The sequence below is a fragment of the Rhinolophus sinicus genome, linkage group LG03 (assembly GCF_036562045.2).
Source record: "Rhinolophus sinicus isolate RSC01 linkage group LG03, ASM3656204v1, whole genome shotgun sequence".
Lineage (NCBI taxonomy): Eukaryota > Metazoa > Chordata > Mammalia > Chiroptera > Rhinolophidae > Rhinolophus > Rhinolophus sinicus.
Window position 1 is genome coordinate 164,116,087 of NC_133753.1, and position 19,289 is coordinate 164,135,375.

The 19,289-nt window shown below is 36.7% G+C and overlaps 2 protein-coding genes and 1 long non-coding RNA gene across 11 annotated transcripts in view; 2 read left to right on the top strand and 1 right to left on the bottom strand.

Annotated features, from left to right (window-relative positions):
* Positions 1 to 6,291, top strand: part of MIER3 (MIER family member 3) — a 31,941-nt gene extending 25,650 nt beyond the window's left edge. For 3 of the 4 annotated variants that reach the window (XM_074328929.1, XM_074328927.1, XM_074328928.1), the window contains 3 exons: positions 1,849 to 1,976; positions 2,057 to 2,199; positions 2,311 to 2,902. In XM_074328929.1, the coding sequence (XP_074185030.1) occupies positions 1,849 to 1,976; positions 2,057 to 2,199; positions 2,311 to 2,768 (729 nt within the window). In that variant the 3' untranslated portion in view covers positions 2,769 to 2,902. Of the gene's footprint in view, positions 1 to 1,848; positions 1,977 to 2,056; positions 2,200 to 2,310 lie in introns of all 4 variants that reach the window. The other variant, XM_019743287.2, reaches the window with a different exon arrangement.
* Positions 6,292 to 7,650: 1,359 nt separating this feature from the next.
* On the bottom strand, positions 7,651 to 15,816 carry SETD9 (SET domain containing 9). Of its 5 annotated transcripts, none has more exons than XM_019743275.2 (6): positions 15,664 to 15,816; positions 13,511 to 13,878; positions 12,211 to 12,334; positions 11,892 to 12,007; positions 11,081 to 11,182; positions 7,651 to 9,794 (listed from the first exon to the last, which is right to left on the bottom strand). In XM_019743275.2, exons 1-5 carry the CDS (start codon positions 15,759 to 15,761, stop codon positions 11,130 to 11,132), a joined length of 759 nt encoding a protein of 252 aa, XP_019598834.2. In that variant the 5' UTR covers positions 15,762 to 15,816; the 3' UTR covers positions 7,651 to 9,794; positions 11,081 to 11,129. The 5 variants fall into 5 exon arrangements, with proteins under 5 accessions (XP_019598834.2, XP_019598827.2, XP_074185034.1 ...); XM_019743268.2 differs by having other exon boundaries at positions 11,081 to 11,186; XM_074328933.1 differs by having other exon boundaries at positions 11,081 to 11,186; positions 15,589 to 15,723.
* LOC141570705 (uncharacterized) overlaps positions 15,559 to 19,289 on the top strand; it is a 99,494-nt gene continuing 95,763 nt past the window's right edge. For both annotated transcript variants that reach the window (XR_012495135.1, XR_012495136.1), the window contains exon 1: positions 15,559 to 15,697. This is a non-coding gene — a long non-coding RNA (uncharacterized LOC141570705). The remainder of the gene's footprint in view (positions 15,698 to 19,289) is intronic.

Below are 19,289 nucleotides of genomic sequence, written 5' to 3' on the forward strand. Positions count from 1 at the left end.
CCACATTAACATTAGAATTAGTTTGTCAATATTTATTAAATAACTTGCTGGGATTTTGTTCAGGATTGTACTAAACCTATAGATCAAATTGGGAAAACTGACATCCTAACAATAATGAGTCTCCCCACTCATAAATATAGAATGTCTTTCTATTTATTTATCTCTTCTTTAATCAGAATTTTGTAGTTTCCTTTATATAGATCTTGCACATATTTTGTTAAGATTTATGCCTAAGTATCAATTTTAAGTGTGGTAATGTAAATGGTATTGTGGTTTTAATTTCAAATATCAATTGTTCATTGTTGATATATAGGAAAGCAATTGATTTTTGCATATTAATTTTGTATCCTGCAACCTTGACTATAATCCTTTATTAGTTCCAGGAAGTTTTTTGGTGATTCTTTCTGTATAGATAATCATATCATCTGTGAACAGAATTTTATTTCATCTTTCTCAATCTATATAGCTTTTATTTCTTTTTCTTGTCGTATTGCATTATCTAGACCTTCCACTATGATATTGAATAGTTTCATGCTTTTTTGTATTTATGAAAATGTAACTTTTTTTTTCCAAAGATGAAGTGTTTCATTTAGTGGATAAAAGATTGTTAAAGACATCTGGGTTGCCCCCAAAACATCAGTTTTACAATGACTTGTGAAATGTATCCATTCATTTCATAAATAATTAAATCCTGTTATTTACCAGACATTGTTTTAAGCACTAGAGATATATCTGTGAATAAGACAGGAAAGGCCTCTGTCCCCAAGAAGCCTATATTCTCTGTGAAGACTTAAAGTTAGTGATGTTTATTGAAAGGTATCCTTTATTGTTTGGTTTAAAAAGCTTGTCCCTGTATTATTATCTTATGTCATAACATGCTCACTAGTCAGGATAGACACTAAAACTTCCTTATTGGGTACTGAAGCAGTGGAGTGTTTATTAGACAAAGGTACAGAATTTTCTCTGTATGTCTGACCTCATATTCGTAGCTGTGCATAGTTGGAGGAACACTAGTCTGGATGTGAAGCCAAGTTGTTGAGGCTCAGATTTTATTATTGTTGTTCTTATTAAACTCAGTTGGCGATAAGAGCCAAATATATGTTGGAGGAAAAAACCCTGCTTTTAGCTAGCTAATCATCTTAAATGCCAGATGCAGTAGTACTGATCCCTTTTCTAAGAGTTCTTAATCTCTTTTGGATCATGGAACCCATTGATAGTCTGGTGAAGCCACAGTCCTTCCCAGAAAAGTGTATTTGCGTATAATTTTAGGGATTACTAGATTTTAGTGAGACCCATTCATGGACCCCTAAAGGTTAAAAAGGACCCCTGTTGCAGTAAGAAAGAATCACAGAGTTAAATAAAGAAAAGTAAAGGATGCCAGTGTTTTACAATTCTTAGTAAAGATGTAAGATAATTTCTGGATTTACATTTATTTTATAAACTAATACATTCTGATTTAAGTAAAAAACCTTGGGCTTTTGAAGTTAGACCTCATTATTAAATAGTGTAAATGTAAAGATATTTCACTAATAAAATGTTCAGAATTTCATAATAATTTCAAAATGTCCCATGGATTGAAGGTACAGTGTTGTTAAAAAAAAGTTAATAGGGTGGCCAGTTGGCTCAGTTGATTAGAGCATAGTGCTCATAACAACCACCAAGGTCGCCGGTTCGATTCCCACATGGGCCAGTGAGCTACACCCTCCACAACTAGATTGAAAACAACGACTTGACTTGGAGCTGATAGGTCCTGGAAAAACACAGTGTTCCTCAATAATCCCTAATAAAACAAAAGTTAATAAAAAATGTGTTGGGTTTGTTTTTAAAAATCCAATTCTTTTTTGTTAGGTGAGAACTAGAACAGTTGCTGAATGTGTAGCATTCTACTATATGTGGAAGAAATCGGAACGCTATGATTACTTTGCTCAACAGACAAGATTTGGAAAGAAACGATATAACCATCACCCTGGAGTTACGTAAGTTCCTTGGACTTGACTTCAGGAACTTTATTTGTAACTGATAGGCAGTCATAAAATTATTGGGGTGTGTTTTTCAGGGATTACATGGATCGTTTGGTAGATGAAACAGAAGCTCTGGGTGGGACAGTAAATTCTTCAGCCTTAACTTCAAACCGACCTGAGCCTATTCCTGATCAACAGCTGAACATTCTCAACTCTTTCACTGCCAGTGACTTGACAGGTAAAATGGGCATATTTTTGCGTTCTTTAGCTTGGCCCAAACTTGTGTCCTCCTTGTTTCATGACATAGGACAATTTACTTATAAACCATTTTCTATTTTTTTCTTTTTAGCTTTGACCAACAGTGTAGCAACCAGCTGCAACCCCACGGATGTGAATTGTTTGGATGATAGCTTTCCTCCACTGGGCAACACACCCCGTGGACAAGTAAATCATGTGCCTGTTGTAACGGAGGAGTTACTCACCCTGCCCAGCAATGGGGAAAGTGATTGTTTTAATTTATTTGAGACTGGATTTTATCATTCGGAGCTGAACCCCATGAACATGTGCAGTGAAGAGTCAGAAAGACCAGCAAAGAGATTGAAAGTGGGCATTGCTGTTCCTGAATCCTTTATAAATGAGGTTTCTGTAAATAATTTGGGTGTGGACTTTGAAAATCACACACATCACATCACCAGTGCCAAAATGGCTGTCTCTGTGGCTGACTTTGGCAGTCTGTCTGCCAGTGAGACCAATGGTTTCATCAGTGCCCACACTCTGCATCAGCATGCTGCCCTTCACTCTGAGTGACCCGCGTGAGGGACCCAGAAACCGTGGGTGTGCAGTACCAGTAAACTTGAGGGAAGTGTCAGGTTTGCTTAGTCTTTCACTGGAAGTTTGAACGTTTTTCACTATGACATCAGTGATGTCAGTATGTATAGAACTATATCTTGATTTATCAAGAGTATTTTCATTTTTCAATCCATAAATGTGGAAATGAACTATGATCAGCAGAGTTGGGGACTAAGATTGAACTCTGTGGTGCAGCTTTAAGCTCTGCGTGTCTCCTCCTCATCTCCCAATACCTCTTCCCCACTCCCTTCTTTTTCTATTTTCTGTTCCCCACACCCCTCACTCCCAATTTTAAAACCTGTAGACAGAGGCCACCAGCTCAAAACCAGCACAGATGTTCTGAACTGAATGGAGTGGCTTCTTCTTGTGTAAATTCCTTTTGCCGTAATGGATGCAGTGGAATAACAATGTTTACAGGTACCGATCCTGATCCCTGCTAAATGTAGCATTTTTGGGTTTTATTTTCTTAACTAAAAGCAGGGTTAGGTTTCTTTAAACTGCACAAACATGCAAAGATTTTTTAAACATGGAAACTTCTCTCATGTTATTCAACTAGAGCACTTCAGTTTACAAAACAGCAAGTCCATCTTTATGGAAGCCAGCACAAGGAACTGTGTGCAAATTATGAAGACGCTTGCTTGGATCCTGTTTGAAAATACTGGACCAGGGCTCCCTTACACAAAATCAGTCATCTTACTGTCGCAAGATTTTTGTGTAACTTCATTTATTGGCTACAAATTTGGCGTTTGAAGATGTGGTATTCCAGTGAGGTTTTTGTCCACCATTGTCAAGATTGTAATTGTAAAAATCATACCAGTCGTTGATAATTTAGTTTATCCTGAGGCAGTTGACTGGCCGGGCACAGTCTACAAAGCCTAGGATGTTGCCACTCAATGGTTTACATTTTGGGACACCTCTTAAGTTGTTTGTAGCACTGCAGTTCAAAGTGTTAATATTTAGGAGGGACTTCCGGATTTACACATAATGCAGTAGAACCTTGAAGTATATTTAAACTATTTTGTTTAGCTTGAACAGTTGGCAAGAAAAATGTGAGTTCCTATCTGAAATAGAATGGTACGTTACCACTTTTAAGTTTTAAAAAGTTATAGACATTCAGATGCATCTCCAACTCACTTTTATTTTTATTACAAACATTGTGAATGAGAAGCCATTGTCATAAACTTTGGCCATTTTGGCTCTATAGACATGCATCTTTAAGTTACAACGTGAATTCAAACCATATGTAATACAGTATTAGGATATAATAAGCTTTGCTTTTATATTTCAGTTAAAACAGAATTTTACTTTTTTTTGCACCGCCTTAATTAAATTTTCAATTTCTACTAGTTGTCTTGCTTTGCAAAAAACTTAAACGTTTGGCTGCATTGCTGATATTTGTAAGTATAAGTCACTTCAAGGTTGTGCTGATGAGTAGGTAGATTGTAGTAAACTTAGTAGTGATGGAAAGGGAGGGTATTTATTATACAAACTGTGAACTGCAATGACATCCTTAGTTTTGGATGATGTGTATTCTTGTTTTTCTTTGCAGCGTTTTAATGAAGATTGCTTTGAAGTGTTTACGCAGTAGCACATTTACTATAAATTGTAGGTTAGCACAGTGGACAAAAGTAGATAAATTAATAACTTAAAATCAGTCTCTAATTTATACATCTAAAGTCTAGCATTCCTGTATGCACACAGTAAATAATGGGTAGCCTGGGCTGTATGTTGCTTTTAGATATTTTTATCCAAGTTGTCAGCTTCTTATTGCTGTGGTGTTGTGCTAAACTTTGACCTTATTTCTTTTGTTAAAAATCAGTACAACTTCTATAATTTACTAAGATACTGGCCATAATCGTCCATTGTTATCACTTTAATTTTCACTCTGGGTTTACAGTGGCTGGTCTGTATAAAATAATTTACACAAAGATGACTGAATGGTAATACCAGTTGCACTTAAATGAACATGCCCATTCTCAGTAGCTGATGCAGTAATATATTCAGTTTATCTATGCATTGCTGGGATCTTGATATAAGGTGGAAACAGTGTTTCTTATCTAAAGTTTTGATTATCAGCAAGTTGAATGGACACTTTAGTTATTTAAATAAAGATTTTTGACCAAAATCCAGAAAATGATATGAGAGAAAAATAAATTCCAGCTAGTTTAATAGATTTTTAAATGCCAATCTGATTTTAGCCTCTTAGAGAGTGCTAACTAGCTGGTAACGTTTACTTTTAATTCCTTGTTAAAATGAGGCAATAATTTGCAAGATTTTTGTATATATATGTAAATTCTTCATATCTTTTTAGATCTAATTCAATATTTTCTGACTGCTTCTGCCATGTATAATACCATTTTTGTGCATGCTTGATGTGACATTCATAAATTGTACCACTATGACTTTATCCATGTAAAATAGCTATTTATTGAATTTTCTTTTAAAAGCTGGATTTAACTGGTTTTTTTCCCTCTCCGTATAGCATCTTAACAGAGAATTTGTTACCGTTTATTAGAAGAATTGCGTTTGAGAGCATGCAAATAACTGATTTGCAATTACATGAAGAAACAATAATGCCTTTATTATCAAGTGTTAAGCACAATTCTTATAACAAACTGTGATAAATTCTTTTTTTTCCTTTGCTGCATTATTTTCGTATGAACAAACCAAAAATCCATGGTGAGCAGTTGCAGTGTTGGCTGATGTATCTTTTATGTACAGAGAATTTGAAGAGGACGGCGGATTCATTTAGAAGTGTAACTGGTGCTGTGATTATAGCAATACTTTTATTAGTCGTACTTCATCTTTTTCATGCTAGCTTTTTAAATGTTCAGTTTTCCTCTTGTCATGGTCAACTGCTGAATTTACTTGAAGGATGTAGAATACTGTTTAAACAATACTAAAGTGTGTACAATTAGGTCAAAGAATTGTGCAATTGTTTCCTTTTTAATTTTTAAAATTGAGGGTCATAAATATTTGAGAACATCAGATCTAATAGAGCATAGTGATACTATTTAATTTAACCAAAGTCTCTAGTGAATATTTCAACTTTGAATGTAAACTAATGAATAAACCTGACCACCAAGGAGATTGTTTGCCCAGAGTTTCAAAGCACATTGTCTACAAATGGAAATTGAAATAATTTATAAAAATATTGACATTACTATGTTTTTTAAAAAGTTCTTAATTTTTTCACTAAAAGGAGGAAACTATTAGTTTTATTGTTAAATATGGTAGATATTAAAATTCCTCTTAGATAACCAGTGATTCCAATGGTCCCAGTTTGAAGTAAGTACCCTGTATGAGATTAATTAGTGACAATCAGAACAGGTTTTAGTATCAGATGTTCAAGAGGAAGTTGCTATTGTTGTATTGATTTTAATATTTGTACATAAACACTGATTTTTTTGAGCATTATTTTGTATTTGTTGTACTTTAATACCTGGTGTACAGTTCCAGAAATAAAAATCTGGAAATCTTTTTTTTTTTCTTGGTTCGTGTGAATATTTGCCACAAATAGATTTTAATTTAACGAGTCTTAAGCTAAACACATGGGTAGTAGATATTTAACTACTGCTAAATTGGTTTTAGATGTAGTAAATATTTGATAAGTAATAAAGGTGGTAGATAAAATAAGTATTCTTTAAATCCTCTAGTAAATTTTCATTTATAACTGAATTGTAGTCATCTCAAAGTGAGGATTATACTTTCAGTTTAATTCAGGAAATATTTGACTGTCTTATGTTTCAAAAACTGTGTCTTTTAGGAACATAGCTGAAATTGAATCACATTATTATTTGACAATATATTTATGGTAAACTAGTCTTCCTTATCTATAATATTCATAGTTTAGTAGACTAGAAATATCTTCGCTAAGTCTTCATGTTTTCAAGGTAAATATCTTTCAGCCTAATTTCACAAGTTTGTCCCCATATTTCATTTGCTCTTACCAGAGCTTTCTCTGTATAGTTCTATTCTTAACATGTTGTGTACGGCGGGGTTTAAATCCCTTGTGAAGATTCTCGTGATCCGTACACAACGTGTTAATATGCAGTGATAAGATTGCATATAATGTCCAGATTTGTATAAGGACAAAAGTAGGATAAAAATGAAAAAAAAAAAAAAAAAACCCAACCCAACCAAAAAAAAACCCCACCTTGACTCCTCTGCTTTGGTAACTTGTCTAAAACCACATTCCTTCATTCAGACACCAAAGAGCCTTGATGTGCAGGGCTCTGTGGTGGACACATAACATAGATGCCTTCAACGGGGACTTTTGAATACAGCCAAGAGTACAGCCAAGTATCATATGACAGCTAAGTAGTATTTCAGGCTTTTAGGGGAAGGAGGAGACCCTTGTGGGAGCAGAATAATCTCCAGTGACTTCTAGACCTTATCCCTTTTGGCCATAATTTCCATCGATGGTACGCTTTTTGAACCTGCTGCTTCTCTGACTTCTCAGGCCTCATGGCATCTGTAAATTGGACATTTCATAATACACACTTAAACCAACCCCTGGGACATAGTACTGTTGGCCATTTCCCATCCAAGTGAGTGATCCCTAATCCTCATCCTGTTCCCGTGACTGTGGGTTCTGACAAAACAGTGCCAAGGGCACTGAATTCCTGGTCCTGGAAGGGGAATGCTCACTTTTTTCTAGGTTTAATACCCCAGTTAACGTTCACTTTAGAGATAATGTACTCTGTTCTGTACCTCGATTTTGATGAGTCTGTTTTTACAGAGGTAAAGTCAATACTGCTACAAAGTTGTTTTCTGGTGTAGAAGTCAAAAAAATTTCAAAAGAATGTCAGAAATGAAAACAGCCATTTATAAATCTGAATTATTTTAGTAAAAAATGCTTTATTTTTAAAAAATACCTTTACTCCATCTTTCCAGTCCAGACCAAATTATGCTATGCAAGCTTTATACTCCCACTGTGAACATTTTAGGAGCAGGAACCATGTTTTATTCTTTGAATCTCTCAGGACCTTTCATGTGGTAGGTATTCACTAAATGTTTGATGACGTTACTCTTAAGCTGATAGAGAGTTTTTCTCCAACTTAAAATACCCAAACTTTTAAGACAAAAGTTAAAAGAAAGGTATAAAGAACAACCCAGACAGATTAGCATTTTACTATATTCGGTCTCTACATAACATGCGTTTTTTTTCTGAACTGGTTTTCAAGTCATTGACATTGTAACACTTCATTTGTAAATGCTTCAGGCCACCTAATATGGCCACAGGAGTTGGTGTCCATATTTTACACGTACATGAAGTTCTAGGTAACAGGATCTTTTCAGTTAAGTAGATTGGCTTTTTAACAAGATGAGTCTCCCTTGGTTTCTCAGGATCTTTGTGATACAAAAGACAAATGAGTTTGAGAAAAATAATCAGAGAAGCTGTCATGGATGTGTATATTCATGATAAATGCTATAGAGAAAAAGAAGGGAAGTGGAATGGGGTGTTTCAGGGGTGGCAGCTGGGGATTGTAGATTTCAATAGGGTGGTTCGGCAGGGTGACGGAGGGAATGAGTTATAGGCTGTCTGGGGGGAGGTCTTTGCAGGCAGAGCTAATGCAAAAGTCCTGAGGTGGGAGTGTGCCTGGCTGGTTCAAGGAGAGACAGGCAGGTGTGACCTAGGGTGCAGTGAGCAGGAGATGAGTTCAGAGGTAGTGAGCAGCTAGATCATGTATGTGAAGGACTTCCACGCTTACTCCAGGATAGGAGTACACAGAGGCAGGTCAAGATCTGACTTTCAAAAGAATCACTTGGTGATCTATTCTGTAAAGGGGCAGGAGGCTATTAAAATTGCACTAAATTGAGAAAAGCTGTTGCTGTAGCGGTGAAGGTGGTTAGAATCTGGTTATACAGGTTCCATGTTAGGATCTGAGGGGCCCAATAAATAACAGCCTCTTCCCTATCCATGTTTGGAACTGAGAGTTGGACACAGGAGTCAGGTTGATGGAGATCAAAGTAATTATTACTAAGGAAACTCTGGAGAAGGTGGCTTCAGAGCTGCGGCAAAGTTGGCTCACTGATACTCCACCTCAGAATGAGACTCACTCCATCACTGGCTGGGCTGACTACAGGCTACTCCTTGCATAGGGCAGCCCAGGACACATTCTCTGCAGGTAGAGTCCACAGAGAAGGATCTAGAGGGGTCTGGGCCATAGGTGTCTAGTTCTTCAAAGATAATCTTAGAAAAATTCTCTCCCTCCCGTGGGTGGAGAGAGAGGCCTGGAGCATTACGAATGGAAGCCTTCCACATGGAAACAGGAGAAATGGGGAATAGGTGTTCTGCCCACCACCACTATCTTTTACCTATATTCCCACACCAAACAACCTCTCACACTTTTAAACTGTATGTGTAACTAGTCAAATAAAGTACAGAAAATAGTATAATGACCCCCCATTTCTTCCTTAGCCAGCTAAAACAATCTTTAATTACACACATACAGAAGCACACCTCAATTCATGGTAACAACAAATATTTTTGGCTTTATTCTATAAAAATAGAGCTTTTATAGAAGTTCATACATATCAACACTGCAAGAATTGCTGATGACTTGGCTAAAATTTTATAAACCACCAAAGAGATACATAAAATAAAAAAAAAAATTGAAATTATATAAGTTCAGGCAGGTTTTAATTTAACAAGCGTCTGTGTATTTAAGTGAAAACCAAATAAAATTGTAATTCATTACCTATTTGAAATTGAAGCAAATAGCTTTTGTCATGGAATTGAAACAAATATCGTATCAATAAAAACAAAAAAACTCCCACTCCAATTAGGTCTCAAAATATTTTTTGTACAGCTGGAACTCAGGAATAATTAACAAAAAAACATTTAGAATTAACTCAATAGATGAGTAGAAAACCTAACTTCTAATTCATAGTTAGCTGACAATTGTATAATAGTTTGAAAAAAGCTCTTCTCCTTGTTTGATGTCCCTGAGTGCAACAAGAATGACACATCGAAGTGTACTGAAAACAAATAGAAATATACAAAAGTTACAAGTAACAGATACAAGCTCATATTTTTAATTTAACCAATATGGGTTTATAGGTGTCATTTTATTCATATTCCTTATTAGCCTCTTAGGAAAGAACTATATCTGTAGGGAAATAGTTCTTATCACTGATGGAGGTTATTTTAAAGTAGAGTATGTCTATTCTATATCATTTTAAAAGACCCCAAATCAAGAAGTTTGTACAACTGACTACTTCTGAACATGTTGTTTTTATTTTCAGGTCCTCAAAACTGGTATCACAAAAAGCATTTTAAAATGGTATTTATTATAGTTTAACATTTTAAAATTAATTTGTATCTTTGTATTCTGCAAAGCTGGAAACATTACTTAAAATTAAGATTTAAAAAAATACTTTTTGTGGATACAAGTCAGGTAACTTTCAATGTTCCTCCTCTTCATTTAACTCTTTCTGTACTTGTTGAACAGTAATGACATGCCCCAGAGTATATGGCTAAAAAAACTAATTGCTAAATACACAAACACACACATATACAGAGAAAAGTTACCAAGTTTTAAGTATAGGGAACAGTCTAAGTTTTAAATATCACTCATTTTAAAAGGACAATTTAATAGGACCCACACAAAATAAAGTTTGCTAGCAAATGGCAACACAGTGAAATGATATTAAGATTACATCGTCCTACAGCATTGCTATATTTAAAAATTGTTACATGAGTATTCTCAGACTTTACACTTAATGGACAGAAAATGTTACACTAAAATAAGTATCTTCTGAATATTTCCTGTTTATCACCATTTTAAAAAAATTAATTTTTTAAATTTAACTATAGTTGGTATACTCCCTGTTTGTCTTTTTTTCACTAGTAAGTTTCCAAATCTAACAGTGAACTGGGCAAAAGAAATAATAGTGTAATTAGACTTCTTTCTTCAACTGGGTGTTTTCATGTGAGATGGAGAACATGATCCTTAAAGTTTTTGAAGACTTTGTGGGTACGAAAAACAGAATCACTTGAAAATAACTTTAAGGTTGATGGTATTCATAAAGTACTACCTAGAGTAAAATAGGCAATAAGTAGAATAAGCTAAATGGAAAATTTTTAATTTCAAATAAGTCTACGTTAACACATTAAGGTGTGATGAACATAAAAATCTAAGTTACAATTTTTCACTAAAAAACTTAAACTTACTGCAAATTCTATACAGCTTTGTTTTAGACAATATATATTTTTAAGTACAGCATAAGACAGAAGATAGGAAAAGCCCTTCTAGAAGACTAACCTTTGTTTATCATTGCTGTAGGCAACATTAGGAAGGTATTGCTTCAATTCTATAGGGAAAACTGCAGGCACATCAAATTCCTGATAACAGACATTAGCTGGTCTATCTAGGAACAAGTACATAATTTTTAGAAACAGCCATTTTATAAGGTCATAGAAAACAGTACTGAATCATGACATTTGATGTATAGTTTTCTAAATTATCAGAATATGCTCAAATTAAAAATCACTATTATGTTTCAAGCACTGCTAAGTTTTATTTTTATATGTATGTGTGTATGTTTTATTATTCACTTTTTGAAGATCAGGAAACAGAGGCTCAGAAGGTTAAAAGTTACATAGAAGAATCAGGCTTCAAGCTCATGTCTCCCTAACACGAAAGCCTATGCTACATGTAGCCAGATGATCAAACTTATACATATGGGAAAGTCAAGCCCCAGAGACGGTAAATGACTCACAAACTTAGGAACAGAAAAGGGATACCAGTCTAGAGGTTAATCTATAAGGCTATATTGCGGCACAGACAAAATAATCTCTAAATTAACTATTAAAAAATGATGATCAAAAGGGCAGTTATCAATTGCCTATATTTACTGCAAAACCAGAACAAAAATAGTAAAGAATTCCAATTAATGTATATCATTATTTCCCCAAATTCTCTCTTTATATCTGCCTCTAATATAGTTTACTTAAGGGCTTCAAACAGCTGACATGTTCAACCCAACTGTGTCTGGCACACATTCATATGGCAAAGAGAGAATTACCACTGCTATATTTACATGTTGTCTCACAGCCCCATGGTGCCAACTTACCATTTGAACAATTATTGACATACTGTCCTATGGCCAGTGGATTCTGAATTTCTGATGTTAGCCATGTACTATCACTCATTTTTAGAGGGCCAAGTCGATCCCTCCCATTGCAAGACCTGAAAAAGGTAAAAGCATTAGCTAAAGGATTATTCTTCTGTATCTTACAACTCAAAAATGCAAAATTAACCCTACAACTGAAAAAGTGCAATTTCCCTTTAAACACTTTTGTCTAGTCAATAGGGCAACTAAGGCTAATGGTCAGTCATTGTGGGATGGTTCTGTCTCCTATAATTAAATTTGAACAAAGGCTCTAATTTACCTGTACACGACTTTTGATATTCCTTTGTCATTTCCATCAATGAGTACCCCATCCAAGCATCTAAAAATAAATGGATTTCCAATGGACTGGAAGAAGATTGGCTCATATTTATGATATACTGTACCTATTATAAAACAAGACAAAGACATATTACAGCAACATGTAAAAATCATAAACATCATGATAAGGACCTTTCTATGGAACATAAATGTAACATGGAAGAATCTATTTTAATTTCTCTACCTTTTTCTAATATTTCACCTCGAATCTAGATTCACATTCTCTTTGGCTACCTTCCCCTTTAAAGAGTGCCCAACAGTAGATGGAGCATAGAATCAACTTGTCCACACAATGTGACTTGCTTAACAAAAACGTGAACACATTTCAAGCTCAGTTTCACAAAGTCATGGGTTTTTTCTGTTTGTTTGTTTTTAAAGTAACATCTATCAAAGAAAGAGTCTTTTAAAAAATGTATTTTGCTAATAACCAATTAAATAATGTGGAAATATGTGGGAATAGATAAGTCAGACATTGGGGTTGTTTCTCCTTCCATTGGCAATAGGGGAAATGAAAAAATTAGTATTTACTGGGTATTTATATTCTAGACATGTTAAGTTATTAAATTTATTTTAGTATTAATTTGTTGCTGGCTTGTTCCATTTAGTTTTTACAGAGTCAGTTGTGTAGGGAGAAACTGAGACTCCTTTGCTTAGGGACGAAAATTAGAAAATAGTAGAAGGACTTTTTCAAAAACATAGGTCTATCTGACAAACATCCACATGTATTTTACATTGCACCAAATAATATGTTAGTTTAATAAATAACATATTTTACTGAGCACTCCAGTCAATGATCTTTTGCAAAGATGCTGCTTTACTTTCTAAGTGTAGAAATGGCAGGAAGGTCTTTATTCAGTGATTTATGGGTTTAAATTTTATCTTTCATGTTTTAATCAATAACCATTTTTACCTTCAGTTATCAATTATCTCAGCCAAACCAACTTATTCTCTAGTGACTTCTAAGTATTCAGTCTGATCCTAGGAGGCCATATTATATTCTCCTAAACTTACACACTGACTATAAAATTTTTCTTAAAAGAAAAATGCATTTATCCCAACAAATACTTATAGATACTTTCTAACAAATAATTTACAGTTAATTTCCAAATTTAAAAATCTGTGGAAATCTTGAGTTTCCAATTCAACTCCTTACTCTAAGAATTGCAAGGCTAGATATTTTTTTGAACTTGTATTTATCAATATATAAGAAACTCTTGGCAAAGTACTAATTGTGCCATTACCAGGATACATAGATACAACCGCGCCTTTTGGTACCAATCCTTTAGTAACGAAGACACCTTTTCCAGCAGAAATCAATGAGCTAGTTGCTCGGGCAACACTGAAACCCAATGTTTTATAAAGAACTTCTTCTGGTTTAAAGATATTTTGCTGATGATGTCTGTATTCAAGCAGTTTCACCCTTGGATGTTGAACTGACAGTAGATCTTGATATTTTGATTTAACAGGTTCTGGAAGCATAGTCAAGATATCTGATTGTTTAATGAAATCATTTATGAATAGAGCTTGGAAAACTTTCAGTAATGTTCCTAGGACATCTTCATCTGAGATAACTTTGTCTTTGGATTCCTCTGGAACATATCGGAGGGTCCTGAAAATGGGAAAAGTTTCCATTCACTACCTTTCAACTGATAAAAGCCAGACAGTCTTGATGCTTTCTGGGCTACTGGCCTTAATGAAGATTATTCTTATGTGTTTGATGGGCAGAAAACTAAGAAGTTCGGAAAAGAGTTGTTTGGGTGTAGTTCTAGTTACCTAACTTCCAGTAATAACCTATACAATTTAAAACAGCAAATATTTACGAAAAGCCCAATGTATACCAAATACTGTTGGGTCCTTAATATTCATTATGTCTTTTTTGCAGACAAGGAAACAGGTTTGGAGATATTAGGAAATTGCCCAAAGTACTGAGGATGGTAAGTAGGAGAGCCATAAGCAGAAACAGGTAGCTGTTTTGGCCCAAAGACATCCATAGCTGTTATGTGAATGTTATCAACGTAAGACTCTTCATATGCAATGGCTTTTTATAGGTGTGTAGTTTCAAATACAAATTTAACATTATACACTTTGTCACATACTCTCCCAGGAGTACCTTACTTCTTCAATGACTACATCGCTTTTATTTCCATAGTATTTTTACTTCTGAACAAAAAGGAAGAAATCTGCCTCACAGTTTTATAGTTAATGATGCATCTGAATTCGTTTCAGTAGTATGAAACTTTGGGAAAACTCTGGTTATTTACTAGCCTTCGTGGGAGCTAGTTCACCTAAGTGAGCATTATGTGGACTTCGCCCAGATTACTACTGTGTTTCCCTGAAAATAAGACCTAGCTGGACCGTCAGCTCTAATGCGTCTTTTGGAGCAAAAATTAACATAAGACACGAAATTATATAAATTATATTAATTATATATTATATTATACCCAGTCTTATAGTAAAATAAGACCGGGTCATATTAATTTTTGCTCCAAAAGACGCGTTAGAGCTGATTGTCCGGCTAGGTCTTATTTTCAGGGAAACAGGGTAGCAAGCCACTTATTAAAGCCAGCAATAACGCTGAACCCCGGTCACGCACTCAGACAGCTAGGTCCCCTTCTTCAGACCCAACACTCAGAATACCTGTTAGTGGCTTTTTTTTGTTCGTTTTTATGCGTCAGGTACTCCAACCTGTTATCCTCATAGCCAGGCTGGGTTGCTTTCACGTATAAACTACGGAGCTGTGAAAATAAACCGGTTTGGCTTTTCTAAGGAATTTCAAGCTTCTAACTATTCCTTGGAGGAGAGAAGGGCACGCACTCTCACGCTGTATGAATTTTCTTCTTTTTCAAAAATTTGTTTTTGCCCAGTCACAGGCGCCCCCAGCCAGTGCAGACAGCAAAACCTACAACACATGCCAACGCCCGCTGGGGACCGAAACCCTACGGGCTCTCCAAGCGTGGGGCACGATGGGAAACAGACCTCAGGCTCTGCCCACCTACAGCTCCACGCCCCTACCGAGCCCCCGGCCCTCCTCCAACTCCAGCCTCAGCCTCGGCCTCGCCTACCTTGGGTCCCGCCTGCTTCTGGGTCCGCCCACTTAAGCCCCGCCTGCCCCAGGCGCTGTGGTGGCCCCAGACTCCTCCCGTATCAGGCTCCACCCACCAGGAGTCGGCTGGCCTCAGGCCCCCTGGCCACCCGAAGCTCCGCCTGACTGATGCTCCGCCCCACTTGCCTCGGGCCCACTTGCCTCGGGCCCACTTGCCTCGGGCCCACTTGCCTCGGGCCCACTTGCCTCGGGCCCACTTGCCTCGGGCCCACTTGCCTCGGGCCCACCGGCTGCAGTGGCCTCTCTGGGTTGAAGGAAGATGCCCCTGCTCCTGGCGTCTCGTCCTCCTACCTCGGGTTGTGGCTTAGGTTCAGCGCGATCCAAGGTACGAAGCGGTACCTGTAACGGCGCCATCGCAGCCACAGGCCCCGCAGCAGGCGGCCGGGCATGGCTGTCCGGTGGCGCCCTGACGAGGATGACGCGGGAGACGTGGGTCGTAGTCTCGGGTCCGCCCCAGCCAGGGGAGGAGCGGAGGCCGCGTTGTCCCTCCCCTCCTCGGTCTCCGCCTTCAGTGCCGCACTCGGGGTTCCTGGTACCCCTGTCTCCTGTCGCTGGTGGCCTCTGTGCAACCCCTTTATTGATCGCAACTCGCTGAACAAGTGCGTAGAGCTGAAGGAGGCCCCCTTATTCACGTTTTCTTTCTCCGTTTGCTCCTGTATCCTCCCCCACCCACTCAGACACACACACACACACACTTAGGACAAGTTTAGACAACACTTAGTTCCAATAGGAGCAAACTACAAGAATCCATCAACCATCTTCAAATCAACAAGTGTTTATTAAGAAATAAATCGGATGGTGCCATTTCTTCAGGCTGGAAGGTGGGCTTTCCTATTCTTTGCCCGAGAGGGTGAATCTTAACCTAAGTCTAAATTGAACAGGTCAGACCTGGTGAAAATTCAGGTAAATGCAAGTGGTCTTAGGACATTTATTCTATTCCAGAAAGAAATAAAAGCAAGGAAAGAAAATTGCCAGTGTTATTTCACTCTAATATCATATGATTTTCGCAAACGCTAGAGGGCCTGCCGTCAGGTATTATGTTTGGTAAGTTGCCATCCAGACTTACCTGATTTGCTAAATGGAGTCAATTCAGTTCCAGGTTGTATTAATAACTGGAACTGAAAGAAAGTGATTTTATGGTCTCTAAACTTAAGAGGAATCAAAAGGAACTAGTTGAATCCTTACTTATAGATATATTGTAGGGATGGAGTCCCAGAGAGCAGTTTCCAGGCTCTCGGGCTCACATGGAAAGGTGCTGACTCAGGTAGTAGATGGTCATCAGCTGTGACTAGTTAGCCATCAGCGGTGACTAGTTGGCCATCAGCTGTTACTGGTTAGCCATTAGCCACTGATATAACTGCCGTGGCTACGCTTGCAAGCAGATTGTGGGTTGCAAATCGTGTTGATCCTACTTCCTGTGTCTCTCCCGGCCGCCAGTGAAACGAGGGTGCAGGAAGACCCCTGGTTGGGGTACTGGCGGATGTGTGCTTTTGTGTCTTGACCAGCTGCCATCGAGAATATAGTGGTATGACTGACTCCCCTATCTATGGCTCCGTTGCTGTCCCTTTTTGGCCTCACTATATCCTGTTCTTGTGTGGGGAGAGTTGAGTCCCTGCATTACATATATTTATCTTTTTTAAAAAGTAGTTTTTGTATATGTTTCCAGTGCTTTTTTATTTTTAATTGTTATCATGTAGTTTAATCATCTGCAATGTACATCCAGCAGAAAGGACCATTTTGCGTAGATATTTAGTTATTTATTTTACTGAGGTATAATTGACATATAACATACGGATATTAGTTTCAGGTGTACAACATAATGATTCGATATTTTTACATATTGTGAAATGATCACAAGTCTAGTTAATATCCATCACTGTACATAGTTACTTTTTCTTGTGATGAGAAATTTAAGATTTACTCTCTTAACTTTGAAATATGCAGTACAGTATTAACTGTAGTCATCGTGCTGTACATTGCATAGTCATGCCTAATTAATTTTATAACTGGAAGTTTGTACGTTTTGACCCTCTTCCCTCATTTTGCCCATCTCCATCTTTAGAAACCATCAATCTGTTCTCTGTATCTATGAGCTTGTTTTTGTTTTTGTTTGTTGTTTTCTATTCCACATATAAAGGAGACTATGTGCTAATTGTCTTGCTCTGTCTGACTTACTTCACTTAGCATAATGTCCTCAAAGTTCATCCATGTTGTTGCAAATGGCAAGATTTCCTTTTTTATGGCCAAATAATATTCCATTGTGTGTGTATTCTATATAAATATTGATAAATTTATGTAAATACATAAATATACAGAGGGTGCCAAAAAATGTATACACATTTTAAGAAAGGAAAAAACTGTATTAAAATTGTAATATTCAATATGTGCTGTGGGGACAGAGTCCCTGAGAGCAGTTTCCAGGCTCTCAGCCTCACGTGGAAAGGTGCTGGCTCAGGTAGTAGATGTCCATCAGCTGTGACTAGTTGGCCATCAGCTGTTACTGGTTAGCCATTAGCCACTGATATAATTGCCTTGAGGGGGTGGTGGGTTGGCAGAGAAGCAGAGAGAAGCAGAGAGAAGCAGAGAGAAGCAGAGAGAAGCAGAGAGAAGCAGAGAGAAGCAGACAAGCAGACAAGCAGACAAGCAGACAAGCAGACGGCAGGCTGCGGATCGTGTGGCTCCTGCTTTCTGTGTCTCCAACCCAGCTGCCAGCGAGAATATAGTGGTATGACTCCCCTATCTATGGCTCCGTGGGTGTTCCTTTCTGGCCTCACCATATCCTGCGTTCTTATTTGGGGAGTGGGACCATAGACCCCGCATGACACCCTGCATGACATATATCGATAACAAAAGATGATTACAAATCATGTTTGACTTCTGCAATTACAAGAGATGCTCAAAGTGTTTACCATCAGTGTAATTTTTTTCATTTTATATACATATATATATACATATACATATATATATATATATATATATATATATATATATATACACACACACACACACACACTAGTTTTAGGTGTACAAAACAATGTAATAGACATTTCACCCCTCACAAAGTGATAACCCCCACCCCAATCTATTGCCTCTGACATCGTGTATATCTATTACAAATCCATTGACTCTATTCTGTATGCTGTACTCCATATCCCATGACTATATATATATATATATATATATATATATATATATATATATATATAAAATTATAATTGACATTCAATATTATTCAGCTTCAGCTTCAGGTGTATAGTACAGTGGTCAGTCAACCATCAGTGTAATTTTAATACAGTTTTTTTCTTTCTTAAAATGTGTATAAATTTTTGTGGCACCCTCTGTATAAGAATAGATAAATATATATTAAATATATGTATTATATCTTCTTTATCCATGGACACTTAGGTTGTTTCCATATCTTGGCTGTTATAAATAATGCTGCAGTGAGCATAGAGGTGCATGTGTCTTCATAGTAGTAGTCTTTGGATAAATACTGAGAAGTAGAATTAGTTCTATTTTTAATTATTTTGAGGAACCTCCATACTATTTTCCATAGAGGCTGCACCAGTTTACACTTCCACCAACAGTGAACAAGGATTCTCTTTTCTCCACATCCTCACCAACACTAGTTATTTATTGTCGTTTTGATAATAGCTCTTCTAACAGGTGTGAGGTGATATCTCATTGTGGTTTTGATTTAAATTTTTCTAATGATTAGTGATGTTTAGCATCTTTTTATGTACCTGTTGGCCATCTGTGTGTCTTCTTTGGAAAAATGTCTATTCAGATGTTCTGTCCACTTTTTAAATCTTATGGGTTTTTTGTTGTTGTTATTGAGTTCATTATATATTATAGATATTAACCCCTTATCAGATATATGATTTGCAGATATTTTCTCCTATTCAGTTGGTTGCCCT

Excerpts from the sequence above, each read along its gene's own strand:
- SETD9 (XM_019743268.2), bottom strand. The coding sequence starts at position 15,761 with ATGCCCGGCCGCCTGCTGCGGGGCCTGTGGCTGCGATGGCGCCGTTAC. Across the intron at positions 13,879-15,663 it reads AACCTAAGCCACAACCCGAG|GACCCTCCGATATGTTCCAG; the intron begins GTAGGAGGACGA and ends TCCCATTTTCAG. Across the intron at positions 9,795-11,080 it reads TACAGCAATGATAAACAAAG|TACACTTCGATGTGTCATTC; the intron begins GTTAGTCTTCTA and ends ATTTGTTTTCAG.